Below are 25,159 nucleotides of genomic sequence, written 5' to 3' on the forward strand. Positions count from 1 at the left end.
CCATTCAAGTTAGATTCTCATTTGGGTTTAGAATGTTTCACAAAACGATCTCTACAATTGATCTAACAAATACTAAAGAGAGGTTTTAGATAAAGGAAATGCCAAATGACCCTGAAAGAACTCCAATTCCCACATTAGACCTGTCTCTCAGCTTTACCCTTCTACCTACCCATCTCCCAATAATTAGTGTTTTGATACATGTGTTTTATTCTCAGTGTTCACAGAGCCAGCTAAGTTACTAAACAGTTTAGCTTATTATTTCTAAAATGGTTTTAAAACTCCACTCATAATTTTTTTTATCAGAGGGAGTATAAAATTATTTACTACAGTGGAGATTCCTTCCAAGAGCTTTCAGTGAATACAGGATTGTTAATGCATTTAATGTATAAATGTGCAAGTTCATTCTATTAAATTTTCACTGTATTAAATTATTTACTTGAACTCTGTTTTCTTCAGAAATCAGAACTTGGAAGTGTAGTCTTTAAATTTAAGTACATCAGCTTAGGAGACTTAAAAGTGTGGGGGAGGTTTACAAATGTAGATATTTTTACCTGAATATTTGCATTAAATAGTACATTAAAAGACTAGTAAAGGTTTTTCTGTCATGTAATTTCTCAAGCAGTAGCTGACCAACTAAACATATGTTGCCTCTCTCGTTGCTTGGTGCTCCTGGTTCTTTGCATGTGTCTTTTCAACTAGAGCTTTAACTTCCTCTTGTGCGCGGTTTGTGCAGATTGCAGCTTGCTAACTTGTCTTTGTCTGTGACGCTTGCAGCCTAACCCGTGGCAGCCACACTGCCTGGAAAGGCAGTGCTGTCAGACGGGAAGCCGAGAGTGGGCGTGCTCGGCGTGTCAGCAGGTGCTCTCAGTGCGTGTGTGTGTCTAGGAGCCAGTCGTTCATCCTGGAGAAGCTGCGCCAGAAACACTGCTTGCTCTGGGTTGCCAGGGCTTGGCCAGAAAGAAAACCAACAGAAAGGAAGTGGGATGGCTGCATCCAAGAAATGTGTGGCATGGTTAAACATGTATGGTGGGTAGTCAGAAACTTATAAAAAGTCTTACCCGTTATACTTTTGTTTTCAGGCTGTGTTTAGAAACTATAAAATTTCTTGTACGTATGGTCAGATTTTGCATGAAACCAAAGTTTGTCTCTAACTAACTGTATATCATATTTGTTGTTGTTATTTTTTACTTTACATATACAAATATGATTTGTATATCATATTTTTTATCACTTATTTTATTATTTGTCCCTTCTGACCATCAGTGAATAATACAGGTTTAGCTGAGAAATAGTCAAGAAGAATAAAAATGTTTTACTGTTTAAATTTAATTCTGAATAGAAACATCACATTTTCTTGTAAAAATAGAATCCTTTAATAGTTTGGTGTATGTAGGATATTGTGCAGACATATTGTTCTCATTTTTCCTCATAGCTATGATAGATACCTATGTTTATACCTAAACTCAGATGTCCCATATTAATATAGTTAACTATGTATGTGTTATGTTAGTTGTATTTTAAATACAACAAATATTCAGGGTTTTGTTTTTGTTGTTATTTTTTCTCTTTTCGTTTTGTTTAGTTTTTAAAAGAACTTTAATCAATTCACTTGCTGAAAAAACAGGAGTGTCTGAGTTCAGGAATGTATTAAGTTGAGTCATGTGTAATTGACGTTTTTAGTAGGACAAGATTAATTGAGTGTTGGTAGTTTCATGTGGTTCAGCCTAATATGTTGATTCAATGTAGAGGCAAATAATATTGGAATATGGCAGTTTTTTTCTAGAAATACAATCATTATGTTAGCTAGTATTCTAGGGGGTCAGTGACTTTCATCCATAGTCATGTCTTCTGAGTGGAAAAGAACTCCTCATCTACTTTTGAAAAATCATCAGACAACTGTGATGAGACTGGGCAGGGCACAGTGTGATCTCTAAGATCCCTTTCAGTCTTATTCTGTGATTCTGTATGATTTCACCTATCTTTACATAGGCTCAGAAGTAGAACACAAATCTTAATGAAAGAGGAAGACACTCTACATCCTCTTCATGTGGCAGAGCTGTGCCCTAACCCATATGAGCCCCAGAAGAGCAGGACAGCAGAAGGGAGCCCTGATGGATGCCATGAACCTTTCATTCGTGAAGGTCACAGCTTTTAAAGGTTTATCATTTCCCAGGTCTTCACGGGAGTTCCGGGAAATTAACCGGGTCTACTTCCAGTCTAAATAAGCTCAGTGTTCAGAGCTCCGGGAACCACCGGTCTCAGTCATCTTCCTTGCTGGACATGGGAAACATGTCGGCCTCTGATCTCGATGTCGCCGACAGAGCCAGGTTTGATAAGGTAAGATAAAATGACGCATGTTTCTTAAACATTACTGTCAGTTTTCTAGCACCAGTTTGTTACTGCTTTAATTGTGTTCAAAGATTTGGGCTCTATTGACTCTTTTAATTAACCGTGTCTTACTTTCCATTTCTGAATCTAAAAAAAAAAAAAAAATAACTGGTCAAATGGCAACTGAAATGTGATTCATCAATTAAATGACATAACAGCTTTATTAAAATTTGTTATAAATCATAAAGAGCTTGCATTGTCAATCCAGTTATTTGAGTGACTACAAAGAGGAAACAACTTTTATGAAGCTAAATTGTTTAAATAAAGTTTTATCACTCTGTTCCTCTTTCCAGATTCCAAGTGAGTAATTGTTGTCAGTTTTGTTTTAGGTATGTTCTGACCCTGTTATGCCTCATCAATACTGCATTGTCTTGTCAATCTTGGAAGTATTTGTTTGGGGGATTCTATTAAGATTATAGATAAAGCTTCCCTGGTTGCTGCAGAAAAGTGATTAAATGTGGAATGTTATTTTAAGCGTTTTGTTCAGTTCTTTGTAGAATCATTTTGGTTTTCTTCAGATCTTTGAACAGGTACTGAGTGAACTGGAGCCCCTGTGTCTGGCAGAACAAGACTTCATAAGTAAATTTTTCAAACTACAGCGACATCAGAGTATGCCTGGAACTGTGGTATGGGTGACATTTATTTACTAGCTCATATTTGTGATCTATATCATAATTAGCCTAATCATTATGTTGTCATAATTTCAATATCAGAACAGAAAGAATTTACATTGTAAGGATTTTTTAAGTAATTTTTATTATATAAGATAATAAAAAAAGGATAGTGTTTGGGCATCTAATCTAATATTCTAGACTATCTTAGGCCTAAACATTCTCCAAATTGATGAGTGGGGGAAATGTCTGAGTTTACTTGGCAAAAAATATTTTTAAAAAGCAAATTTATTGTTTTAGTGATCAAGAAAAAGTAAATAGAATTAAAAAATTAAAATGATGTTTTAATGTATATTTGTTGTTATTTAGTCACTAAGTCGTGTCTGACTCTTTGCAACCCCGTGGACTGTAGCCCACCAGGTTTCTCTCTCCATGGGATTTCCCAGGCAAGAATACTGGAGTGGATTGCCAGTTCCTTCACCAGGGGATCTTCCCAACCCAGGGATTGAACCCGTGGCTCCTGCATTGGCAGGCAGATTTCTTTCCTGCTGAGCCACCAGGGAAGCCCCCATGGTCTTAAAAAATAAATGAAAGCAAGCCAGAGAAAAATGGAGAGCCTCAAATCAGAATCTTTCTTATGGCTTTCTTACTATGAGACTGAGAGAGTAACAGGCGGGAAGGCCAGGGGTCTCCAAATGGAGGAATGAGGCTGTAAGTGCCAGACATTTTTATCTCTCCTAACCGGCAGAAAAGAACAAACCAGCGATCTGTTTTTCCTTCTCTATACAAAATTAAAAGGAGGTTTCTCCTAACATTCTGTGTGGCCATGACACCTGGTCTCACCTAAAGCTAACTACTCCCAAACCTTGAGTTAACCAATACATTTCTTTTTCGTATGGAAATGTTGTCTTAAGCTATGTTAATGAACCCCAGACTCCATCTTCAAGTTGGTTCCGCCAAAGGGCCTAACTTACTTGTTCAGGTATTGTTCCCCTAATCTATGTAAACGAAACTATTTGTTGGTACAAGATGCAAGTCAATAGTTTTATGGCCTGGGATGAATTATCTGGTGCCATTCTAGATTTTATGACATTCCTTTCTTTTCATTAACAGACTGTGAGTGACTATATACCATACAGCTAAAGACTAGGAGGGGGGTACTCTTTTGCCCCCTTCTGATGCCTATGTCAGAAGCTTTCTCTATCTCCTTTATACTTTAATAAAACTTTATTACACAAAAGCTCTGAGCGATCCAGCCTCGTCTCTGGCCCCGGATTGAATTCGTCTCCTCCGGAGGCCAAGAATCCCGCGTCTTATCGTTCAGCAACAACCTTTCATCTTGAGGGCTCGTCCGGGATCCTTCAGGACAAGGTAAGGATGCTTGGAGCTCTACTTCTTTGTTCTCCTAGCGAACACGTTTTCCGCTGTTCTTTACTAACTCTACGGTGTGCTTGTGTGAATGAATGAAAGGCCCTGCTCTGCGCTTCCTCGGCGACCTCATAAGGCTTATGGCAGAAACTTGTCGGGGGTTTATACCGACCTGCCAATGCCAAGAGGCAACCAGTGTCCCCTTTGGGAGCCGACCAGAAACGGGCAAAGCATGTGGACCGAACTCTTTTTTCTCGGTCAAACTTTTCGGTCTCTGACCATTTCATAACTCCTTGGGAATTAAAAGTACTAACCTTATCTCTCGGATCTTAGGCTTTCAAGAGACTTGTAACCTATGTTGCTATTCTACTGTGGTCTAGGTCTCAAACTTGGATTGGTAGTTAGGAAGCGCCTAGCCTCGCTAGGCATGGAAAGTTTGGAAGCTAGATGGAGCTCTAACTCCCAGAGCATCTCTGATGTTAAAGGTTACTTGGATTGGAACTGCAATGGTTTTTTTCTTTTGGTAACACTGGCTCTTACTGGAGCAGAGGAGGCTCTTATACCGGTGTGGTGACTCTTGGAAGGAACATCTCAGTTTCATGTTTGTATCAGTCTTATTGTGGTCAGGAATATACTCCGGGTCGTGCACAGGCACTCAGGTGACAAATGTGTCCCCCAGAGGTCTTGGCTTGGGAGGCATTCCGGAAGGTTACTCTGATTGCACCCTGGGTGGCATCAGAGGCAAGTGAGGTGAAGAGCTGGACGTCAGTCAGGGATGCCATCAGGTCTACCCTGGGTGCATCCCCACCCCGTCTCGGTGGTAGAACCGGGAGGGACGAGTGTGACGCCTGCGTCGGTAAGGGACAGACTAAGTCCGACCAGGAAGGAAAAGCTTTTGGTGTAATGTCTGTCTACACCCCCATCTAGAGCAGGGAGGGACGCCTCCGGTAGAAAAATGGCGCTGGTCGCTTTTTTTCTCTCTTACAGATGGGAGCTAACAATTCCAGCCTCACTCCTTTGAACTGTATCCTGCAAAACTGGGATAGATTTGATCCCCAGGGCTTAAAGAAGACACACCTGGTCTTCCTATGTGATACTGCATGGCCGCGGTACCCACTGGAGGATGGCGAACGGTGGCCAGTTGGAGGGTCTCTTAAGTATAATACTGTTTTACAATTAAAACAGTTCTGTAAAAAGCAAGGGAATTGGGTAGAAGTAGTGTATATTAGAGTGTATTAGAGCTTTTAAAGGTGTTACTCTGCATTATGACCTTACTTGGAAGGATGTGATGTATATCTTGGGACAAACGTTGACTGCCGACTCAAAGCCTCGAGTTTTGGGTAAAGCGGTTGCTTATGGAGATGAATGGCTTGGTAATGAATCAGTGGGAAAGAGGGAGGACGAGATGACTGCCCTCCCCACTGGGAGTCAGGCGGTCCCAGCTACAGAACCAGACTGGGACTCTAACACTGCTAAAGGAAGATGGGATCAGAGTCATTTTGTCAGATGTATTCTTGAAGGACTCAGGCAGGCGCGTTCTAAGCCTTTAAACTATGGCAAACTGGCAGACATAGAACAAGAAGAGAAGGAAGCTCCTGGTAAATTCCTAGACAGACTGAGAGAAGCCCTTCGCAGATTCACTGAGATTGATCCCGAAAGTGAAGAGGGGAAAGTGATCTTAAAGGATAGATTTCTCACTCAGTCGGCTCCAGATATTCGCCGTAAGTTATCAAAACGGGCGTATGGACCAAATCAGTCTAATAATCTGTTACAACTGGCTCAGACAGTCTATTATGGTAGGGAATATGAGGAAAAGAAAGAAAGGCAGAGAAAGACGAAGGAAAAGGCGGAAGCCCTCGCAATGGCTATGAAAACCGTTCTTAAACAGCCTGAGAAAAATGCCCAGAGGGACCCAGGTGAAAAGGGATGGGCTTGCTATGGCTGTGGAAAGGAGGGGCATCTCAAGCGGGATTGCCCTCAGGCGTCTGAGCCGCCCCCGGCTCCATGTCCGGTCTGCAAGGGACCACACTGGAGGAGAGACTGCCCCCAGAGGTGTAGGTCTCAGGGGTCTGACTCTCAAGACAATCAGGACTGAAGGTGCCCGGGGGTCCCCACACAAGCTCCCGTCCTAATTACACCTGAGGAACCCCGGGTATTGATAACGGTGGGAGGCCAATCCGTCAATTTCCTTTTAGATACTGGGGCAACTTACTCCGTGCTTACTGAAGCCCCTGGCCCACTTTCTTCCCGATCCGCTTCCGTAATGGGACTGTCTGGACGAGCCAAAAGGTATAACTTCAGTTATTCTCTATCGTGCAACTGGGATTCTGTGCTATTTTCACACGAGTTTCTTATCGTGCCAGAATCACCCTCACCCCTTTTGGGGAGAGATATACTGAGCAAGGTCCATGCCTCTGTTTTCATGAATATGGAGCCCTCCCTTTCTCTCCCTTTAGTTGAAGAAAATGTGAATCCTAGAGTATGGGCTGATGGAAAATCTGTGGGTCGAGCACAAAATGCTATTCCTGTAGTTGTCAAGCTCCAAAGACCCACACTTATTCCCACATAAGAAGCAGTATCCACTGAAACCTGAAGTTAAGGAAGGGTTAAAACCCATCATTGAAAATTTAAAGGAGCAGGGACTATTAGTTCCCTGTAACAGTCCATGCAACACTCCTATTTTGGGTGTAAAAAAATCAAATGATAAGTGGAGATTAGTTCAAGATTTACGAATAATAAATGAGGCTGTGGTTCCTTTACACCCCGTGGTGCCTAATCCTTATACGCTACTGTCTGAAATTCCTGAACGAGCCAAATATTTTTCAGTAATTGATTTAAAAGATGCCTTCTCTTCAGTGCCTTTGGCAGAGGAAAGTCAATTTCTATTTGCCTTTGAAGACCCTACTCAGCCAGCTTCTCAGTTAACCTGGACAGTTTTGCCCCAGGGATTTCGTGACAGTCCCCACTTATTTGGACAAAGTTTGTCACGGGATCTACAAAACTTTAATAGCTCTAAAGCAGTAGTGTTACAATATGTAGATGATATTTTGCTCTGTGCTGAGACAGAGGAAGCTTGTTCACGAGCCTCAGAAGATTTCTTAAACTTTCTGGCAGGCTGCGGTTACAAGGCATCAAGAGAAAAGGCTCAGCTTTGTCAACAATCTGTTAGATATCTGGGCCTAATCATATCAGAAGGGACTAGGGCCATAGGCCCCGAGAGAATTAAACCTATACTAAACCATCCCCTACCTATGACTTTAAGGCAATTGAGAGGATTTTTGGGAATCACAGGCTACTGTCGTATTTGGATTCCGGGTTATGGAGAACTTGCCCGGCCTTTATATAAACTTATAGCTGAAACTCAGCAGGCCCAAACTGACAAACTGGTTTGGTCTCCAGATACTCAAAAGGCTTTGAAGGTTCTTCAGACTGCTCTCCTGCAAGCTCCAGCTTTGAGTTTGCCCACAGGGTCAGAATTTAACTTGTTTGTCACTGAAAGGAAAGGTATGGCCTTGGGAGTTTTGACACAACCCCGGGGGCCTCACCAGCAACCTATTGCTTATCTAAGCAAAGAATTAGATGTAATTGCACGTGGGTGGCCCCACTGCCTAAGAGTAATTGGGGCAGCTGCTTTATTAGCACCTGAAGCTTTAAAAATAATTACTGGACGAAACCTTACTGTACTGACTTCTCATGATGTGAGTGGAATCTTAAATTCTAAGGTTAACATTTGGATGACAGACAGTAGGCTTCTTAAATATCAGTCACTGTTGTTAGAAGGACCAGTAACTAAGCTTTAAGTTTGTAGAAATTTAAAGCCTGCTACTTTCCTTCCTGAGAAGGAAGATGAAACACCTGATCACGATTGTTCCCAATTTCTAACTTTAAACTATGCAGCTCGGGAAGATCTAATGGATACCCCATTAGACAATCCTGACATGGAAATATTTACAGATGGCAGTTCTTGTTCGGGATGGAAAGCGTAAAGCAGGTTATGCTGTGGTGACGGCTGAACAGGTTTTAGAAGCAAAATCTCTCCCCCAGGAAACCAGCGCCCAGTTAGCGGAGCTTGTGGCTCTGACCCGAGCTCTAGAGTTAAGCAAAGGGCAGCGAGTAAATGTCTACACTGATTCTAAGTATGCTTATTTGACTTTGCATGCTCATGCTGCAGTATGGAAAGAAAGATAGTTTCAAACAGCAACAGGGGAACCTATTAAGCATTTCAGAGAGATCCAGAGACTTTTAACTGCTATCTATTGTCCTAAAGAAGTAGCGGTTATGCATTGCAAAGGGCACAGCAGGGATGGGAGTAAAGTAGCCGCCGGTAACCTGTTAGCAGACTCTCAAGCCAAAAAAGCGGCACTTTATGAAACCCCCTCCCTACAGACGCCTTTGATATGGACAGGTCCTGTAGAACAAGAAAAACCACAATATACTGAGGAAGAATTAAAAAGATATGAGAAAAGAGGAGCAAAGATTACTGATAAAGGATGGTTGCAGTCCGAGGATGGACGATTAATAATTCCTGAAAATGCTCAGTGGAAAATTCTTAAGGGTTTACATCAGAGTTTTCATTTGGGTGTAGAAAGTACTTGCCAGATGACTTCTCGTTTGTTTGAAGGTAAAAATATAATGAAAACTTTAAAAAACATTATCAAACGGTGTGAGGTTTGTCAGAAAAATAACCCAAAGACGGAAAGGCTAGCAAAATCTGGATTACAACGAAAGGGAAAGTATCCTGGAGAGGACTGGGAAATTGATTTTACTCATATGCCAAAACCTAATGGATATTCTTGCTTACAAGTTTGGGTGGATACTTTTACTGGATGGATTGAGGCGTTCCCCTGTCGTAGTGAACAAGCTAAGGAAGTTATAAAGATTTTAATCCATGAAATCATCCCCAGGTTTGGGCTGCCACGGAGCCTTCAGAGTGACAATGGCTCCGCCTTTAAAGCTGCTGTAACTCAGGGGGTGTCTAAAGCTCTAGGAATAGAGTATCACTCACACTGTTCCTGGAGACCCCAATCCTCAGGAAAGGTTGAAAAAGCTAATGACATTATCAAAAGACATATGCGCAAATTAACTCAAGAAACCCATAGCTTTAATGAGGGCTGGAACTGCCCCCAAAAAGGAGGGACTGTCCCCCTTTGAATGTATTTATGGAAGGCCTTTCTTACGCACAGACATTGTTATAGATCCTGAAGCCTTAGAGCTAACTAATTATGTAACTCAGCTCTCAGCTTTTCAACAGGCATTAACAGAACTCCGGGAGACGACTCCTGACCCAGCCTCTGAATCCAGCAAGCCTCTATTTGAGCCAGGAACCGAGGTCCTCACAAAAACATTGGGATCTGGGGGCTCATCCCTCGAGCCCCTCTGGGAAGGCCCTTACCAGGTTATTCTTTCTTCTCCCACAGCTGTCAAAGTGCCAGGAATTGATTCTTGGGTACATCACACTCGAGTCAAGAGGTGGCACCCTGACCAGAACTAAGTGATGTCATTTTATGTTTTTACTTTCTATGCTCTGACTTTGTATGTTTCAGATGGGCCTGATAATCTATGTGAGCCTACTTCTGCTGACTCCAGAAATCCTGAGTCTGCCCTTTGATCCTCAAGACAGTGCCTTCCTGTCCTGGGCTCACTCCTATGCTGCATTCCACAATCGGTCTAACTGTTGGGTCTGCGGAGCACTCCCCTCTTCATCAGTGGAAGGCTTCCCATGGTGGACATCTCCACTTCAAGGAAAAGACTTTCTCCAAGTCTGCGAATACCTTCGACAACAATCACATGTGATGCCTCTTCTTCGTCTGATGACATCTAACAACCCTAGAATGGACTGGTGTAATACTCTGTACCTTAACTATGGACATAATGTGACTTTTAATTTTGATTATACACTGTCTCAGTTTAATCACTATTTTGCTGCACAAGGAGGAACTTGTGCCATCATTCATACTCAATGCTGCACATATATACCTGATATGAGCACTAATGTTACTCATTTTACTAAACACATGAACAAGATGATTGGGGCCATGGATACTCCTGAAGCCTCAATTGCCTCACTTTGGGAGACATTAACTAGTTCCCCATGGTGGAAAACTATCTTAATTACAATAATTCTGATTGTTTTGTTTTTGCTCTTTGCTCTTTGCATCTGTAACTGTGTAACTGGATTTGTTTCTAGTCGCATGAAAGCTTTTAAGTTACAAATGGTTGCTCAAACTCCTGCTATCACTGCAGCTTCTTCCGATTACTATTTGGGGCCCCTGGATCAGACATCCTCACTATGAGGATTAGGAGAATATGTTGCCTCACCAATTTAGGGACAACGCCCCTTGTCAGCTCAGAAGGAGTTATGGAATGAAAACGACGCCCCTTTTCCCTAGGCAACATAATTCTCCTAAAAGAAAAGGGGGGAATGAAAGAGTAACAGGCAGGAAGGCCAGGGGTCTCCAAATGGAGGTATGAGACTGTAAGTGCCAGACATTTTTATCTCTCTTAACCGGCAGAAAAGAACAAACCAGCGATCTGTTTTTCCTTCTCTATACAAAATTAAAAGGAGGTTTCTCCTAACATTCTGTGTGGCCATGACACCTGGTCTCACCTAAAGCTAACTACTCCCAAACCTTGAGTTAACCAATACATTTCTTTTTCGTATGGAAATGTTGTCTTAAGCTATGTTAATGAACCCCAGACTCCATCTTCAAGTTGGTTCCGCCAAAGGGCCTAACTTACTTGTTCAGGTATTGTTCCCCTAATCTATGTAAACGAAACTATTTGTTGGTACAAGGTGCAAGTCAATAGTTTTATGGCCTGGGATGAATTATCTGGTGCCATTCTAGATTTTATGACATTCCTTTCTTTTCATTAACAGACTGTGAGTGACTATATACCATACAGCTAAAGACTAGGAGGGGGGTACTCTTTTGCCCCCTTCTGATGCCTATGTCAGAAGCTTTCTCTATCTCCTTTATACTTTAATAAAACTTTATTACACAAAAGCTCTGAGCGATCCAGCCTCGTCTCTGGCCCCGGATTGAATTCGTCTCCTCCGGAGGCCAAGAATCCCGCGTCTTATCGTTCAGCAACAACCTTTCAAGACCATAAACTAATTATTTAATCCCTACTTTTCCTCATCTATGTAATGGGTATAATAATGCCTATTGAACATGGCTCTCTGGTGGCATAAATGTAAGAAAATAAAATGAGCCATTTGCTAGAGTATTTTAAAGAACTTAAAAACACAATGCAAATCGAGTGATTTTTTTAAAATTAAGATGATCTTTAAAAGAACTAACATATAAAAACAGTGCTCAAAATTAAGTCTTTCAGATGGTTAGGGGGTTTGTTCTTGTAGATGGTAATTGCTAGTAAATTTGTTAGTTTCTGTAAGAACTTCTGACAGCATTTTTTATGCTCAAGTTTTATTAGGATGATTAGTTTTATTAGAATGATTTTAATTTTCAAAATTCTCCCTTGAACATGTCCCTAGATATTTTCAGCTTTTTATTAAATTGTCCCCTCGTTCCTGCACTCCCTCTGAGTCTCCTCTACCTTTCTCTCCCGCCCCACCCCCCCCCAAATGTGCTCACAAGCAAACACAGCTTCTCATTCTCAGATAAAATCTGAAAACAAAGCTTCTCCTGAACATTCTGAAGCAACATGTTAAATTATATAATTTCATTGATAATACTACCTTTAAAAATCATTATTTCTCATCATACATTCTCTCCTAAGAATTTGGAGACTGAGCAGGCTATTGCTATATAAACTAAACTCTTCAATTTGTTAGCCTTTTATTATGTAAAGTATCTGAATAATTTTTGCAGACTGAAGCAGAGGACACAGATGGAGGAACTTTGTCACAGCAACATAATGCTGGCACACCGCTGCCTGTTTCATCTGAGTATGTGTTTGTTACTATCTGTTGTTTATTGTGAAAAAAAAGTAAACTTTCAATTGAGCAGGAAGGAATGCTGCCCAGTGAGGAGTCCAGATTACTGTCCATAGCTGACAACACTCAGAGCACCGATCTGTGTGCCCAGTGTGTTACAGAGCTTCTCAATGAAGTAAACTTGGTCCCCTTTATGGCTCTTTGGCTTTTCTTTGCTCTTGTAATCACACAAATGCAGTCAATTTTGATGTTTGCTGGTAGGAAGTTGCATTTGAATTGTAGTGTATTTCTCAGAAATCACAAAGCACATTTCAGGACCCAGTTCTACAAAGGACGTTATTTTGAGTGATAAAAATGCAACCTCAAAAAAATATGTTTATGTTGGAAACCACTCGAGAATAATTAACTATTTGGACAGTGTTAGTTGATATATCAAATTTTAGTCATTTGTGTATACCGAGTGGATTAAAGTTAAAGGTAAATGCACCTGAAGCTTGTACTAACTATTCTGTTTTGTATTTCTGAACAGGAAAGATATGATCCGCCAGATGATGATTAAAATATTTCGCTGCATTGAGCCAGAACTGAACAACTTGATTGCATTAGGAGACAAAATCGATAGCTTTAACTCCCTTGACATGCTAGTCAAAATGAGTCGCCATGTGTGGACTGCACAGAACGTGGACCCCGCTTCTTTTCTGAGCACTACACTGGGAAATGTTTTGGTGACTGTCAAAAGGAACTTTGACAAATGTATTGTAAGTTGGGTATTTTTTTTTTCAGTAACTTAGAACTCTTAACCATTGCAGAGTATCTGTGTGTGTGTGTGTGTGTCTGTGTGTGTGTGTGTGTGTGTGTGTGTGTGTGTGTGTGTTTCAAAGACTTCTGGCTTCCCACCAGGGGACCTACTGTTCCTGTCCCCACGCCTTGCAGCAGGGTATTGGCTGCAGTGTCCAGGAGCAGGCTAGTGCCAAGTTGTGTCCCGTCTACACTGTGAACCATGGCCAGTCCTGGAGTGGCTGACACAGAGGCAGCAGCGATTACACCCGAGATCCACTAAGTAACTGAAATCCCAGGTGACCAATTAGTGACCATAGATTTAATGAAGCAACTGAAACTTGAATTTATTGTTTTTCTTCTTTTAATATATCACAATAGGGTAATTAATATTTGGGTTATTTTAATTGATTAAAGTATTTTTTTCAGTTCAATAGCTTTAATCATATTGCTTTAAGAATAAATTGTTCTTATGACAACTTTTGGTAGTTATCATTTTTCTCCTAATAGGGAAAAAAATCATTAACTTTATTTTTTCTGTTAGGTTTTGGTAAGCTCATAGATATGAAGAGGATTGGGCCAGGTTCTAAAAAGAGTTTCATTTTATGAATATATTTAGTATTAATATGTAAAAATAGGTATTTATCATCTGAATTATTCTACTATGTAACCTCTAAGTTAAATCCAGTGCTTGAATAGCCATTGAATAATGAGTGAGTGAAAGTCACTCAGTCATGTTTGAGTCTTTGTGACCCCATGGTCTGTAGTTTGCCAGACTCCTCTGTCCATGGAATTATCCAGGCAAGAATACTGGAGTGGGTAGCCATTCCCTCCAGGGGATCTTCCCAACCCAGGGATCGAACCCAGGTCTCTCGCTTTGCAGGCAGATTCTTTACCGGCTGAGCCACCAGGGAAGCCCATAGAATAATGAGAGAATAATAAAAATATTAAGGGTGATTAAAATCCACTTCATCTTTTATACTTTTTAAAAATAATGCTTACTGATTTCTGAAAGTTTAAAAGCCATCCGTAGAAACGTAAATGTCACCTCAACAGACTTGTTAACCCTCCTTCCCCACCAAATGATTGCACTGGCATTTGAAATATTATGAAATTTGGCCACTTATCCTCTTCCCTGCCCAGCTTTCTTCAGAAGTGATGATAAACCTGTAAGGTCTGATTGTAAGCTGATTGCCAAAAAGAAAATAAAGAATTACTAAAGTCTAAAATAATGAGTCCCATGTGACATAGAATAAGAATAGCTAGAACATTAACCATGAGAACACTGTACATTTTTAGAATATGAAGATTTTCTTGCTCTTATCAGTGAATAAAGCTAGTATATAAAACTTTAATATAATACCTCTCAATCCAGTTGAATGTAATTGTTAGAAGTGTAAGATATAATAGTGTCAGGGAGATGTAGACATGGGTTCAAATGAAGTGCTTAGCACATTGCCTGGTACAGAATAAGAGCTTGTAACTAATTGCTTGTAATGGTGATGATGATGATGATGATGATGACAGTAATGAAAGTGAAAGTAAAGTCGCTTAGTCGTGACCGACTCTCTGCGACCCCATGGACTGTAGCCTACCATGCTCCTCCGTCCATGGGATTTTCCAGGCCAGAGTACTGGACTGGGTTGCCATTTCCTTCTCCAGGGGATCATCCCGACCCAGGGATCGAACCCAGGTTTCCCACATTGTAGGCAGATGCTTTACCATCTGAGTCACCAGGGAACAATAGTGGTAATTAGTAATAGTTTGCTGAAGAATGTTCGTGTTCCTCTCAAAACTGGGAAGTGAAGAAATTTAGTTAAATTAACCTAGACAAAGGTATAAAGTCGTGTTTTTTCCCTAAATTGCATGTATTTCTAAAAGATGGACCTTGTCACTAAAGGGAAGAGGATGGTTCCTTCTGTTGGTTATCATCAATCTGTTTCTTAATTTAAATCAAGTCTTTTCACAGTGTCGTCAGTTGTGTGTGCTCAGTAAGTGTTACATGTTTTTGGTACTTGGGACAAGATCTGGACCTAAAGCATACCTTGAAAGAGTAGTGAATGGTTCTCTGTGTATTGAGCCAAAGAATGAATGTCAGACAACTGCAGAAAGTGGAATAGATGGTATCTGAGTTTAGTACTTTCATCTGGTGGCCAAGCCCAAAGTGTTCTTCAAGGAACGGGGCTAAAAAGATTAGCCTGCCAAGAACTAGGGATAAAATTAGAAACATATCAAGTACTTCCAAGCTGGACACTGCACTCCAGTACATTTCTTACCTGCATTTACTTTGCTTTTCAGGATTCCTCACACTACAGTGATGTGGTTTTGTACCCTTTAACCTTTGAAAATGGTATGATCTGGGTGTCTCTGCCTCATTGTATATTCTTGCCTTCTTTGTCATAGATTAATTAACCGTATAAGGATGGGTTTATTCCTGGGCGCTCTGTTCTGTTAATGTACATGTCTGTTTTTGTACCAGTACCATATTGTTTGATGACTGTAACTTTGTAGTATAGTTTGAAATCAGGGAGCATAATACCTCTGATTTTGTTCTTCTTTCTTGAGCTTGCTTTGGCATTACGATCTTTTGTGTTTCCATACAGGTTTTAGAATGATTTGTCCAATTTGGATTCCTTTTATTTATTTTTCCTGTCTGATTGCTATGTCTAGGACTTCCAATACCATATTGAACAAAAGAACGGTTACTTTTCTAATCTCTACATGTCATATGGTTTTCAGGTTATACCCCCAGAATCTCAGCACAATGAAATTTTAGGTAGGAGTTGAAAATGACTCAACACTTGGGCAGTGTACTTCTTACTGGGAATAGAACTAGATCCCCTGGAAGTACACAGAATCATAATTGATTATTTTGAACCAAAGTGTCTATGTTCTGTCTATATGTCTATTTGTTACTTTGTATCCATCTTACACAAGTACTTTGCTATACTGATTTAGAGTGAATGACTAATAGGTACATGGAAAACTATATAATGCAAATCCACAGTAGAAGTACCTGTTCTCCTCTGTGCTCATACCCCCAAAACATAGAACTTCTCTATCCAAACAAATTTTAGGCTGATGAGATTTGGAAATGGTTGTGGTTCTCAACTTGACTATATAGACACCAACCAGAAATAATCTTGAGAGATCCTGTGTGTGCTCTGGTATCTGCTCTGCCCCAAAGTGGGCAATCATTATATACTTACCTTTTATAAATGATAGAAGTGTTCATTGGTTGTTTTTACTTGAAACAAAGACCTGAGGTTCACAAGCTTTGAGTGCATTTTGTTTTGAATAATTTGGATTTTTTCCCTTGATTTTAGTTTCTTCAATGATATCTATGTACTTTTTAATCTCTAGAAATAGTTTTTCATAGTTATCCATATTGTGTTAATCTTTGATTAGTAAATGTCCGAAATGTTCTAGGTATTAAATTACATCATGCCTTTGTGGTATATATATTTACTTTTAATTGTACGTTGTTTCTAAGTTGCTTAGCTATTTTTCTCCCTTGCTTTCTGCCTAACTTTAGAGTAACCAAATAAGGCAAATGGAAGAAGTAAAGATCTCAAAGAAGAGTAAAGTAGGAATTCTCCCGTTTGTTGCTGAATTTGAAGAATTTGCTGGACTCGCAGAATCAATCTTTAAAAATGCTGAGTGTCGTGGAGATCTAGATAAAGCATATACTAAACTTATCAGAGGAGTATTTGTTAATGGTAAACTTTTGTTACATTATGAAGAAGTTTTTGGTGGTGGTTTTCCTTATTTCTGGTGTTTTTGGTCAGTTGTTTTCATTATTTCTGATTAAGTTAGAAGTTGGGAGACAGATGTGTTCATTATTTTCCATAGTCTCTAGTCTTTTTTAAGTTTTCTGAAATTAAAGATTTCTTAAATTTGGGACTTCTCTGGTGGTCCAGTGGCTAAGACTCCACACTCCCAATGTGGAGAACCTGGGTTCAATCCCTGGTCAGGGAACCAGATCCCACATGCAGCGATGAAGTCCTGGCACAAGTAAATAAAAATATATATATATATATTAATAATAATAATAAAGATTTCTTAAATTTGAAAAACAGTGTGTAAAACCCTTTTGTATTTACCAGGAACTACTTATATTTTAGGGTTCATATGGGCTATCAGTATGCAAAGTTGAAATTCATTTTTTAAACACAAAAATGACCTTGTGGATTACATTCGCATTTTAGCAGGAGTCTTCTTGAGCTGATCAACAGTGATGTCTGTATGTGTGTGTGCTTAGTCAGTCAGTCATGTCCGACTCTTTGCAACACCATGGACTGTAGCCCACCAGGCTCCTCTGTCCATGGGATTCTCCAGGCAAGAATACTGGCACGGGTTGCCGTGCAATCAGCCAGGGGATCTTCCCAACCCCGGGATCAAACCCAGGCCTCCCACATTGCAGGTGGTTTCTTTACCATCTGAGCCACCGGGGAAGGTCAAGAATACTGCAGTGGGTAGCCTATCCCTTCTCCAGGGGATCTTCCCGAGCCAGTTACTGAATCTGGGTCTCCTGCATTGCAGGCCGATTCTTTACCAGCTGAGCTACCAGGGAAGCCCAAATTAATGCTAAAATAGTGTAATTCATCATCTAGCTATGTCAGATCACACAGTTAAGTTACAGAAACAGTGTGGATGTGTTTAATTTGAAATAAATGATCTGACTGCATCAATTCAGGAATTTTTAAAACTAAAAAAAATGACCAAAGTAGAATTATCTCAACAGTTAGAGATAATACATTTTTGGTGGAAACAGGTTTAGGGGAAAGATGATAAATTACATGATTGAATGTTTATATGGTTGATATTTCTTTTAAAATTCAAAGTAGCTTTGCTTTGTCTGATTGTAAAGTAGTATATGCTCATTACATACCCCCCAAAATCAGCACACTGACTTTAAAAATCAAGAAGAAACTAAAGGTAATTTGTAATCTCATCATACAAAGGTTAACATTTAATTTTTACCTGTGTGAACTTTTCAGTATATCTCTCTCCCTGACAGACATGCACATATTGTGTGTTCTGTAATTTGAAATGTTTCTCACACCTTACACCCTGTTTGGAACCTGCTAGACTCTGTGATTCTAGTGTCTGTCCTTGTCTCCTGATACAGATAACCGTAGTCACTTCTGATGATTACATAGAGTTCCATCTGTCATTGTTTACTTAGCAGATCTTCTGTTAACAGGCATTTGGTTTGTTTCCAGTTTTCTGTATATTTCTGTATATTGTCCAATAATTTCCCTAGGGTCAGTTATTAGAAATAATTCCTGGGTCAGAAGTTTTGGGTCTGTTGAGTTTCTGCCAAATAACCACACAGAAAGATTATACCTGTTTGGTCCTTTGAGTGTTTGGTGAAAGTTTCTGTCACATCTGCCTCGAGACCCAGTATTTCTCGGTATTATCAGTCTTGTTATCCTTTGTTAACCTAGAAGGATATAAATCAGTTTTGCTTATGGTATGTTTTACTGTGTAAGAGCTTCCAAATTATATGTTAAGTTTATTCATCTTTCTCTTTATGACTTCTCAGTTTTGGGCCATTTTTAGAAAGTTCGTACTACCACAGAATTATTTCTATAATTAGGTTTATTTTTCTTAGTACTTACAATTGCATTCATTTATTTGCCTTTGACATTTTAAGCACTTGAACAATTTAGGATTTGGTTGGCTAAAAGATGTGAAATAGGAATCCAAATTTAGCCATATATATATATATATATATATAACTGTTTTAGAATGATTTTTTATTTAGGTTTAGGTCGATCCTTCAATACAGTATGTTTTATTTGATTAAGTCCAGAAATGTGCTTACTTCTTAAAGTTATAAATGAAAAAAATCATGTAATTTTTCCATAGCTAAATGTGGTCATAGTCATACCAGGTCATCGTTACATTTTTTCCATTTTTGTTTTAGTGGAGAAAGTAGCGAACGAAAGCCAGAAGACCCCCAGGGATGTCCTCATGATGGAAAACTTCCACCATATTTTTGCAACACTTTCTCGTTTGAAAATCTCATGTCTAGAAGCTGAAAAAAAAAGAAGCCAAACAAAAAAACACAGATCACCTTCAGTCTTATGTCATATACTCTTTAGGACAACCTCTTGAAAAGCTAAATGTAAGCATATTTTCATTCAGTATATTTTTCTTGGTTTTGAACCTGTGTTTAGATGTGAGTAACACAACAGACATTTAAATTTGCTCATTCATTGGTGGGTGCAGGAGGATAAGGAAGGATGGACTGAGATATTGAAGCTGCTCAGACACTGCTAGATGTTTTATATACATTATTTCTTTTAATTCTTGTAAACGATGATGTGGGGTAAGATAGCATTATCCTTGTTTTACAAATGAAGAAACTGGAAGTAAATAAAAAGTTATAGTAATTGACAGGTAGCAAAGCAGGGGGATTAACCATAGATTTAGCCTTTTCCATTATACCAGTCTTCCATTTCTTACCTCGTAAATGGCTAACCTTTATCCCTAGCTCAGATGAAGATTTTGAAAATTCTATCAAGATAAAAAGAAAATAAAAAATTGTTTTATTCATTGCCTTTTCTTTATCCTTCCTTTCTTGACTTGTCATTCCCCAGAGCAAATCTGATCTTTAAACATGAGAAATGGTAGTTTTAGAGAACTTTGCAACATAGTAGAAGCTTAAATGGACCCTTCTAACAAATTAGGTCCACAGTGTGATTCGTCATCTTTGTTTTGAAGTTAGAGTCAAATAAAAATTGTCTATCTGTTGTCAGCAATTCAAATGCAGAACCAGTGCCTTGTAAACTGAAGAACAGGCAGATATTCCTTTAGGGTAAAGGGTCTGTCTCAGACCTAAAGCCTGCATGATGCGTAACTGCAACATAAAGGAACTTCCTTTGAAATCAAATTTAGAGCAGACACATTGATAAATCCTTTATTATGTAACATTGTTAGAGAAGCTCTAGCCAATGCAGTAAGACCGAAACATAAAGATATATGGAAAGAGAATCATACTGGAATGGACTGCCATTTCCTTCTCCAGGGAATCCTACCACCCAGGGGTCAGATCCGGGCCTCTTGTGTCTCCTGCTGGCAGGCGGAGTCTGTGACTGCGCCACCTGGGAGGCCCTCGGGCTTACAATCACCTGTGTGTGACATGTGGGAGTTATTTCATCTTGTAAAGTAAAGTAGGTTTTTTAACCTAGTCAAGGTATATATATATCTCAAAAAACAGTTTGTTTCCTATATGTTATAATAACCAATTAAAAATCTGTGTAGAAAAATGACAAAGATTTTTCTTTAATTATGATAATGCTTATGATAGTATGATAAGATAAAATAGTGTCATATACTGCTGACAGAAATATAAAGTAACTGAACTTTTCTGGGAAGCAATTTGTGTATATGAAGAGTCTTCAGAATGCTTAACAATTACACTCCTCAACTGAAGAATTATAGTCCTAGAAATTTATGCTGGACAGTCATCAAAAATGTGGGTAAATACCTATGTATGAAAGTTATTTATAGCTGTATTTATAATAGATTTTGTTTTTGATGAGTAGATTTTGCCAACTTCAAGAGAAAAAGTAAAAAATATTAAATACTTAATACTGAAGGAATGAATAAACATAGTATAGTCATTGGACGGAACATGATGCAGCCATTAAAATTTATACTTTGGGAAAAACATATCAAATATTAAATGGAAAATATAGCATACAAAATTAATCTCATTTTCATACTCACACATCAAAAGACTAGAGGGAATTCTAGTCTTTTGACAGTGCTTATCTCTGAGTAGTGTGATAATAGCTGATTATTATTTTATCCTTTATATTTTCACACACCGTCTGATTTTTACACAGTGGATATATACTAGTTTATAATCAGATTTTTTTTTTTTTTTTTTAATTTAAGTGGTAGTGAGAGCCGTTCTTAGCCGTTGTTTCTTTTCATTTCCTTGAAGCATTTGTTTGAAGGTGTGGAAGCTCGGGTGGCACAGGGTATAAGAGAGGAGGAAGTGAGCTATCAACTTGCGTTTAACAAGCAAGAACTCCGAAAAGTTATTAAAGAGTATCCTGGAAAAGAAGTGAAAAAAGGCCTCGATAACCTCTACGAGAAGGTTGATAAACATTTATGTGAAGAGGAGAACTTACTCCAGGTATGCTTTAGTTCTCTTAACCTACCTAGATTGCACATCCTTTTATATATCTATTTTCCCCTAAATATTCCTCTAGAAATGCTATACATTTTCTAATTTTAGTGCAGGAGGAAAGCGCCATATAAAATGCAGACAAGATTAGTAAATTGTGAGGAAAAAAGGAATATTTATACAAGTTTATATGGCTATCTCTGTGTATTTTATATTTCTGTGGTATCATTTTGAGACATTAAGTTGTTTTGCTTTTGGTTGGGGACGGGTTTTTCATGACTTTCTGTGTTTTGTTTTAGTTTGGAAGGTAGTAAGGGAATGGAATGTGGAGTGATTGTGAGCATGGGAGCCTGGATATGGGTTCATAATCTGCCTCCAGGTAAAACTGCCTGGTTTGGAGCAAGTTAGTTCACCTCTCTGAGCCTCAGTTTCCTTATTTGAAAAGCAGAAATAATACCTGTACTCTCTAGGTGGGCACTAATATTATTGCCATTGCCATTTTATACATGTGAAAATCAGAGCTTGGAGAGGTAGAGTAATGTGACCACGATCCCATAGCTAATGTATGATAGAGTCAGGTTTAAACCTCAGTTAGAGATGAGTAAGAATCACTCTTGATTTTAGCATCATGGAAGGCTTCATGAAGGAAAGCATTTATGTTAGTCTCTGGAAGTCAGATACTAACTTAACAGATAAAATAGAAGTGGCATTCCCAGTGGAAGAAATACTGTGAGCTAAAAGATGAGAAGCAAAAAGTGTAAGTAAAGCTGTTTAGTAAAATAGTCTTAAGCTGACTGTTAGGAATTTAAGGTTTGTGACATTTAGGATTTACAAGGAAAAATCCTCGAAGAAGGCACTCTTTGAACTGGCAGATAGAAGTGGTGTTCGTTCATAGTACCCACCCTCACCAGGTTGTCATGAGACTTAAATAGAATAATACGTGCATAAAGCCCTTTGCACTGTGCTGATGTGAAACAAGTCGAGTAAGTGTAGCCTATTGACAGCGCTGCCGTGTCAGTGTGTGTGTGTCAGGTTCTGCCTTGATAGTTGTCTAAGGTTTATTTTCTGATGGGACTGTTCATTTGTTTACTTTTTCTTGACTGAAGTACAGTTGATTTACAGTGTCGTATTGATTTCTGCTTATATCTGTCAGCAATTTAGTTTCCACTTCTAGACTATAGATCCCTTTGACTGCTCATGATTAGTCTGACTCATCTTGGTGTTCTCCATGTCATCAAGAAGTGTTTTGCATCCTTAATTTTAGATAAATTAAACTTTCATCTGCTGTGAAGTTTCATTTAATCCTTAGTCTTATTTCATACATAGTAGTGCATAGCCACATCTGTGTTGGCTATTGGAACAGATACAATAACAGCTGAAATGTAATAAACATTACTGTGTTGTCAAACACTGTTCTGAGCACTTTACATACATTCACTCATTTAATCTCATTTGAACCTGTGGGGAAGGTATTATTATCACGACCCAGTTTACAGATAAGGAGGGCCTTGAGGCACAGAAGAGTGGTGTAACATACTCAAGGTCACTCGAGGAGTTACGAATCTTCCTTCAGGATGTACATTCTTAACTGTTGTTGTTCAGTCGTTCAGACGTGACTCTGTGACCCTGTGGACTGCAGCACGCCAGGCTTCCCTGTCCTTCACTCTCTCCCAGTTCAGCTCCGTCGCTCAGTCGTGTCCGACTCTTTGCGACCCCATGGACTGCCCAGAGTTTGCTCACATTCATGTCCATTGAGTCGATGATGTTACCTAACCATCTCATCCTCTGCCACCTTCTCCTCTTCCCACCTTCAATCTTTCCCAGCATCAGGGTCTTTTCCAGTGAGTCGGCTCTTCACATCAGGTGTCCAAAATATTGGAGCTTTAACTTCAGCATCAATCCTTCCAATGAATATTCAGGGTTGATTTCCTTTAGGACTGACTGGTTGGATCTCCTTGTAGTCCAAGGGACTCAAGAATCTTCCCCAGCACAGTTCGAAAGCATCAGTTTTTTGGCACTCAGCCCTCTTTATGGTCCAAGTCTCACATCTCTACATGACTACTGGAAAAACCATAGTTTTGACTCTACAGACCTTTGTCAGCAAAGTGAAGTTTTTGCTGTTTAATATGTTGTCTAGGTTTGTCATAGCTTTTCTTCCAAGGAGCAAGCATCTTTTAATTTCATGGCTGCAGTCACCATCCACAGTGATTAACTATTATGCTATCCTGCTGCTAAGTCACTTCAGTCCTGTCCGACCCTGTGCGACCCCATAGACGGCGGCCCACCAGGCTCCCCCGTCCCTGGGATCTCAAGGCAAGAACACTGGAGTGGGTTGCCATTGCCTTCTCCAATGTGTGAAAGTGAATTATGCTATCCTAAATGCTTAGAATATGTCTTGACAGTATTTCTACATTCTTGTTATGTATTGTTTCCTCTTGCAGTTTAGCGACTCTCATTTTCATTTTGTAGGTGGTGTGGCACTCCATGCAGGATGAATTCATTCGCCAGTACAAGCATTTTGAAGGTTTGATAGCTCGCTGTTATCCTGGATCTGGTGTTACAATGGAATTCACTATTCAGGACATTCTGGACTATTGCTCCAGCATTGCACAGTCCCACTAAACCTTATAAAAGAAGAAAAGATAAATGAAAAGAAACACTCTGAGTACACCAGACACTATTCAAAAATACCAAGCAACTGTTTTGAGAACTCCGACTTGAAATTTTACGTATTACTTAATGTCAGATAATTGGGTAATGTGTGCATGCTCAGTTGTGTCTGACTCTTTGCAACCCCATGGACTGTAGCCCACCAGGTTCCTCTGTCCATGGAATTTTCCACGCAAGAATACTGGAGTGGGTTGCCGTTTTCTTCTCCAAAATGGATGATGCCATACCACATATATTCAAGAGGAAAACTACCAACCAGTGTGGCAGTTTTTTTCACCCAGTAGGTTGTGTACTAACTTAAAGCATTTATCTCATCATAAATGCCTTTATCATTTTCTTACGACTGAACAGAAAATTTTCCTTTATTGTCTCGCTTCTTGTATTTGAGAATGGTTATCCTATATGTAATTCATTGAGAGTTCTTCGGCTTTCAGTAATTCAGTATTGGTTACAAATCACGTAACTACTAAAATACTGTATCGAATTTTTCCTTCTGAATAACTATTGTGTATATGGATAAGGGTCTTGTGAAGATCAGTTGTAAACTTGAATTTTGCGGATCATGTGATTCTGTGTAACAGTCTGAAATACATTTTCCAAAAAGTTGAAATGTGGTAATATTATTCTTAAATTTATCATGTGCTGTCATTTGTATGAAAGCAAGTCCTTATAGAATCAATACAGAAGAATTATTACATGTCATTTATCGTAAAACATAGTCAGTCAGTGGTACTCAGTGAGGACTGAATCACTGCCATAAAGAGACTCGTGTCCTTAATGCATAAACACAAAGACCCTGTCAGTGCAGCGGGTTCACTTTTCTGACATTTATTTTACTTTTGGTTACGTCAGGATCCTCACTGCAGCCTGTGGGCTTCTCTCTAGTTGTGGCGCTCAGGCTCAGGTCCCATGGCCTATGGGATCCCAGTTCCTGGGCTAGGGATCAGCCCACATTCCCTGCCTTGGAAGGCGGATTCTTAGCCACTAGGCTGCTGGGAAAGTCCCTCAGTACAGTTGTAATAGCAAAAAATTGCAAATAATCCAACTTTCCATTAGTAGTAGATGGATAAATTAAGGTGTATTCAATATTTGCCAATAGAGTAGTGAGAATAAGTGAATTTTATCTACAAAAATTACTGCAGATGAATACCAGGAAAATAATGTCAGGTTTAAAAAAAAAAAGTCACAGAATATATATCATATGATTCTATTAATATAAAAGTTCAAAATAAACAGTATTTAGAGTTACAAGTGTTGTATAACTGAGAAAAAGCAAGGAAATGATCATAAAATTCTAGAGTG

General features: G+C 39.3%; 1 protein-coding gene and 1 non-coding gene across 2 annotated transcripts in view; both read left to right on the forward strand.

Annotated features, from left to right (window-relative positions):
* The window catches only part of LOC136145504 (exocyst complex component 1-like), a 48,439-nt gene extending 23,777 nt beyond the window's left edge, over positions 1–24,662 (forward strand). Inside the window, 9 exon segments of the mRNA XM_065903813.1 lie at positions 2,174–2,337; positions 2,907–3,014; positions 12,200–12,276; positions 12,794–13,022; positions 16,577–16,760; positions 18,974–19,089; positions 19,091–19,174; positions 21,002–21,196; positions 23,657–24,662. Coding sequence (XP_065759885.1) covers positions 2,174–2,337; positions 2,907–3,014; positions 12,200–12,276; positions 12,794–13,022; positions 16,577–16,760; positions 18,974–19,089; positions 19,091–19,174; positions 21,002–21,196; positions 23,657–23,809 — 1,310 coding nt within the window. The 3' untranslated portion in view covers positions 23,810–24,662.
* Positions 16,947–17,019, forward strand: TRNAG-CCC (transfer RNA glycine (anticodon CCC)). Its single transcript has one exon. It is a non-coding gene; the product is annotated as a tRNA-Gly (tRNA).
* Positions 24,663–25,159: the final 497 nt, after the last annotated feature.

This window comes from Muntiacus reevesi, chromosome 13 (assembly GCF_963930625.1).
Source record: "Muntiacus reevesi chromosome 13, mMunRee1.1, whole genome shotgun sequence".
In the NCBI taxonomy this organism is placed as follows: Eukaryota; Metazoa; Chordata; class Mammalia; order Artiodactyla; family Cervidae; genus Muntiacus; species Muntiacus reevesi.